General features: G+C 37.9%; 1 protein-coding gene across 1 annotated transcript; it reads right to left on the bottom strand.

The window, feature by feature from the left end:
• Positions 1-242: 242 nt before the first annotated feature.
• LOC147474756 (uncharacterized) lies at positions 243-4,902 on the bottom strand. The gene is made up of 3 exons (XM_086584699.1): positions 4,444-4,902; positions 2,817-3,111; positions 243-680 (listed from the first exon to the last, which is right to left on the bottom strand). Exons 1-3 carry the CDS (start codon positions 4,756-4,758, stop codon positions 538-540), a joined length of 753 nt encoding a protein of 250 aa, XP_086440825.1. The 5' UTR covers positions 4,759-4,902; the 3' UTR covers positions 243-537.
• Positions 4,903-6,027: the final 1,125 nt, after the last annotated feature.

Here is a 6,027-nt window from a genome sequence, read left to right as displayed (position 1 = left end):
AGAATCAATCATAACGCTTGACATGGCTCATTTCTAACAATGTAATTTTCGCTACTCCTGCATACACCCTCAAACTTTTGCTGATAAAGGAACATATAGAACATTTTTTAAGTGACAGAATAGAATCCTAAATTGCTTCTAAAATGAAACTCAAATTGTCAATACGTCGTGCTAGTGAGCTAGTCTTCAAAATTAGTCGAGCGTGATACAATCATGCCATATAAATTACGCAACAGGTGAACTACGGAACTGTAGTTTAAATATATCATGATGACTTGGCTAACTAGAATCCTAAAGGTCTAAAAGCTGTTTACATCAGATAATGTTACAACACCAGTTTACATAAGATAATGTTAGTAGCAAATTGTAGCTCAAATTACACATTACAAATATATTTACCAGTGACAACATAAAAGTGCGAATCAAGAGTACTTTTCTTGGTGAATATCACAATTGAATAGTACTTGCCTTGTTAGAGATGGAAATTTTTGGCCAGCTTTACGCCTATAAATGTCAAGCTGGTCCTTCTACTAATTTTCACTCGGTCGTGAAAACTATGGTTTTCCCAAGGACAAAAAGTGCTAGGGACATCTCAACGAAGAATATCGTGTTAACCAATATCCGGTCGATTGTCCATCCAAAAACAGTTACACCCCCAAGATTAGACTGCAAATACATCACTGCAAAGGTAAAAATTAATAAAAATCAACTTCCGAGCACATGCCCACATACAAACTAAAGCAGCACTGAGGTAGAAATCTAAAGATGACAATGACAAAAAAAAAGCATAAAAACCACGCACACAAAACACAAAACACAAACAAAAAGAAAGAAGTAAAGAGAAAAAAGAAATTGGAAATACTAAAGTACATGTATTAGTAAAGAAAGAAAGATTTCTCCTCTGTTATATTCTTTGGAGATAATGATCGAATTCAGTAGATAATGATCGAAATCAGTAGGATCTTCCCTTTTTCTTGTGGGGTTTGATATTTTTCTTTTTTCTTTCTTTCTTGCTTTCCTTGGGTTGTGATGGTTGGGTGGGAGGATTCTCCCCACTCTAAATACAAATCATGATTGCAAACAAACAAGAATTAATTCTCATCCCAACAAACAAATGTCTTCTAGTATTAGGTTCAACCACATCCACAACAGAAACTTAACTCCCAACCGTTTCACCAACCATCCCATATTCCCATCAGAAAAGTTATTTTCGTGTAATGCAAACCAGAAGTATATGTAGGATCATTTTTGATATCGAGTGTAAATGGATGATTGGGTTATGCAGCAACACGCCAGCACCTTATACTCTTGGGATTAATATCACAAAGACAATCCTCCTTAAAATGATAGTGCTTCTTGAGCTGTACCAAATAAATACTAGTATCTATGACCGGAAGGCGGCTTTATACGATTACTATGCAACCAGAGTACAACCCTTTACAGTTTGAGGAAATTGTGAGACTCCCTTGGAAGATGGGATACCCATGAAGCCATGTTAACAATAGAGGGTATACAATCCAAGGTATAAAGAATGGGGTAATCATCCACCAAACTGGGCAGTTTAAGTGACTATTAATCGCCGCTTAATCGGCGCATAAGCGCTATGCGCCCCTCGACCGATCCGATCAAGAAAAAATTTAGAGGTCTGAGCAGGTGCCATAAAACGGGCTATTTCTTCCTTCCGCTTAATCGGCGATTAATCGGAAAATCGGTATAAAAAAAAGCGCCGATTAATAGGTTTACAGGTTTTGTTTTTTTTTAAAAAAAAAATTTAAGTCCACAAAAAAGCCCAAAAAAGAAAAGCCCACGAATCTATATATTGAAAACGTTTCGCTTCACCGAGGAAAAATAATCAAAACTGTAAAAAGTGAAAAACCACCAAAGAAAACTCTTAGGCCAGCTAGCACTCCACCACTCAGGCTTGTAGTTTTTTGACTTTATTTTGTTTTAAGTTGTTATATCACTTATATGTGACATATGTATTATAGGTTAACTAAGGCAATTAATTCCGAGATTAATCCGATTAATCGCTATGAGCTCTTGGAGCGACTTGCTCCCGATTAGTGCTTAAACTGCACAGCCACCAAATGAAGAGAAACAAAGAGGAAGTTTACAGCCGATAGGGAAACCAAATGGGTTGATGAGGAAAGCCTTACAGCCCTTATGATGCGTGGTCAGTGAAAGTTAAAAAGAAATGACTATTACAACTTAGATGTTCTATTGATGCTATGAAGCGATTCTCAAAGCTCCTCTTTGTTCTTAATATCAATATATAGATATCAATACCAATTTATTGGTAAAACTGTGCTATAAAGAAAAAGAAGGAAAAAGCAGGGAAGTGAGACAAATTTCAATGGGGACTGATTACGATCTCGACATCTGATTGCAGCTCAACCATGCCATGCCAATTTATCAACATGCCAAGTTTTACTTGAGACATATCAATGTCACTGGTCAGCATGGAATAATAAAATAATTCTATAGAAGCAAACATAATAACAAACAGAGAGAATTTGTCTAAGCCTCTAAGGGTAACCAAGATTCTAGCCTTTAATCAATGCCCACAACCTAAATAGCATAGTCAATAACGTGACAAAAAATTGTTATGCTCAAACATGAAAATACGATTTTCTACATATAAAGGTTCATTTCTCTATAATCATAGGAATAAGTATTTAAAGTTAAACATCGGTTTCTCGAAAATCACCAGATTAAGTTTTCTAGGTTCAGTGGTGACTTCTCAATTTTCAGCCCACAAGGTTACAGAAACTAGAATAAGCAATAATACAATGCAAAAGTTGGTTTAGTACACTTACCAAGGGATTGTCTCTTATGGTATGAGGACATTTGAGTATTAGTTGAGAACATCACGTTTTCCATTGACTCCATATCGCTTTCTGAGAAGTTAGGAGTCAGCGATCCTACCGGTATGGAAGTCTCCATGTTTTCCGCACTGTTTGAGACTCTACTTTGAGATGTGTCAGTTGAACTGCATGTAACTAAAGCATGCCATCTACTTGCTACCGATGCTATACCTTGAGCTCTATGGGAAAATTTTGCAGCTGCATACAAGCAAATAAACTCGCCAACAACCTGAGCAATGGAGATGACCTGCAAACATAGATGTGTAAAAAGGCAAATAATAGGTATAAGTAATTCCTTATGAGTAATGAACAAGGAGAAACAACTGTCCTAGGAATGAGGGTGTTACTAATCCGTATCACCTAGCATCAATGCTGTTATGGAGAAGGACACCCTTATGAGTAATGAAATTGTCAGGGGAGCCAATCAAAAAAAAAATTGTCAGGGGAGGCAAACTGGCGAAGACTCAAATTGTATTAATATAAGACTCAGATTACCCTGTGATGCTTCAATAGAGATGGTCCCATCTACCCCAAAGCCTGGAAGTCATTTCTAAGGATGAAGCTCAAGGTGAATGGACCACTGTGGGTCTGTGGCTAGGCCTAAAAAGGTGGCCAAGCATAAATGGAAGTCCCTAAAGCTCTCACATGGAGAGGTTGATCCTACCATTGAAAATGCGATCAAGCCCGGACAATCGACCAGTCTAGAAACAAAAAACTAGTCACATTGATGATCATATCCAGAAGGTTTGGGATGATGCTTATGGATGGACCTATGAATCTGGGGAGTGTTGTAGATTCTATCTAGAATCTGGGGAGTGTTGTAGATTCTATCTAGAATAAAGGGCTTAACTCCACTTGGGCTATAAGCACCAAGATTTTGTCAAGATGTCCAAAATGGGAGGCAATGGGGTGCAAAGTAGAAATTCCAAAAGATGTTGAGGAAGCCTAAGCTATGGGCACTCTGAATTTTGTAATATCCTTTAGCACGATGTATGAGCTTCTAAGGGATTAGACACCTTGTGTTTGCTTGATATTGTAAGGCTTGAAGCCTGTAGTTTAAGGTTACAGTGCCATGCCCTCCCTCTTATATTTAATCTAATAGAGAAGGGATTGTAACTTGCTCTGTTTGATAAAGCAGGTGGGGTCTGTCTCAACCCCAGCTAACCGTTTAAAAAAAAAGAAATCCTTTTGTTGGCAAGTGGGAAAACATAGGCAGTTTTTTATCCTAGGTCTATGGTAAGTAGTCACAGACGTTACCAACTAAGCTAGCTGTCACCTGCATATGCATAAGTAACCGAGTCATAAGTAACCCAATTGGAACTACAAAATTTTTTAGTACTTCAATAGTTGACTGAATATATTGGATCAGTCCAATATCAAAGAATCTGCTCCTTGGATAGATGCATAGCGAAAAGTGGAGAAATGGCAATTCCAGTTGGGTTGCTCGTTTCTCCATAGGAGATTTTCCCTGCCAACTGGTAAATCCCGCCAATGCATAGCTTTATGCTACAACTACGGTTATACTATGAAATTCAATGGTTTTCAGCATAAAAAGTGTCAAGTGCAGCAATTTACTTACTGCAAAATTTCCACCATTAATGATATTGATGAATCCACGATATCCTGTGGTCTGGAAGAGTGTCATTATTTGACTAGCTGTCACAACCAAGAACTCCAGAAGTAGATATGCACGAAATCTGTGACTTATCTTAGATAATTGATGCCTTAGACGCATGTGCTCCTTTACATGTGCCATAACATCAGAATTACCTTCTAAAAGCATCCCATAATCCTCAAAGTGGATGATTTGCAAATTGCATACCAAGTTGAACAAAACACAGGCTGATAGAGATATTGTGGTTAAGTACGTCCAGGAGACAACCAAAGCAAGCATAATAACAAGTGATTTCCACCATGAGTCCTGTGAATATATAATGCGGACGACCTCAAGGCCTGTTCTTAAAATGAAGCACGGTAATGCCAACCATAACAGTAAGTGGAAAAACCCCTGAGAAATAAATAAGTATTAGAATTGCACAAGTAAAATACAAACACTCATTTCCAGACCTAACTTAGATCATTTTAAAGAATGCCTTTTCGGGGGTTGCACTGTCAATATACTTGTTCATTTCTATGGAAAAAATATCAGTATATATTGGTTGTTGGTCCACTCGACAGAACATATTTGGACATTTGGATATAGTCAAAGCAACTCTTTAGGATATTAAACATTGGTTAGTCCATATAAGAATACATAGCCAACGAACTATCATGATTAGTCCATGAAGGATGTGAATTCTTGGGCTAGAGCCATCAAATAATATGTCTGTCCAATTCTCTTTCTATCTGCCTTGGGTTCACCAACACAGCACCTCGCCTTCTCCAGTATTTCCATACATGCCGCCTTTTATTTTTTTGCTAGGTAAGTTACTTGTATCTATTAAAAAGAAAATTAAGTTACATTGAGTGTTGGATTTCTAATTAAGATCACACAGATGGATCAAACAACCCAAAGTCTAAGCAAATCTCATAAAAACTTGAAACATCTTTACTCAATCTTGATCCATGCTCTGCTGCAATGTCAGTAGCAAAGTTTACTTCTCTCCAACAATGTCTCAGCAAGAAATGTTGTAAAGAGTTCTTGCAGTTTTCTCATCGTGCACCGACTCCCATGGAATCTTACCTGATCTAAAGGCTTGTACAGATGCATTTGAGTCCGATTCCATCCACATTGAATTTCATCCCTTGCTTTTAGGTATCACCACACTCTCAAGTATGACCATGCATTCTGCTATTGCCACTCTAATTCCCTTAGAGCATGTCAACAAGCTATGGTCTCTGAATGTAGCACCTTAACCAGCCCTAGGTTTCCCCTAGATGTCCTATCAACATTAATCTTTATGTTAGGTGAAGGACATATATATGTCTGCCTCACTTCTTCCTAGTATCAACCCCTCCCTTCCTCCCATCTCCTAACCTTTTCTTCTCCGTTTTCAACTTGGGAAGTGGGTAGTGAGACTGCGACAAATGAGGCGGCAGCAGATTCACAGTATTTTTCTCTCTCGACTTCTCACTTCTTAATGTAGATTGAAGCGGCCGAAGCAACACTTATCGAAATCTACACTTTATAGAACCCTAAAAGTCTCACCTTTATTCATAATCA

Source organism: Coptis chinensis, chromosome 9 (genome assembly GCF_015680905.1).
Source record: "Coptis chinensis isolate HL-2020 chromosome 9, ASM1568090v1, whole genome shotgun sequence".
NCBI classification, from domain to species: domain Eukaryota; kingdom Viridiplantae; phylum Streptophyta; class Magnoliopsida; order Ranunculales; family Ranunculaceae; genus Coptis; species Coptis chinensis.
This window is presented reverse-complemented; position numbering and strand designations above follow the sequence as displayed.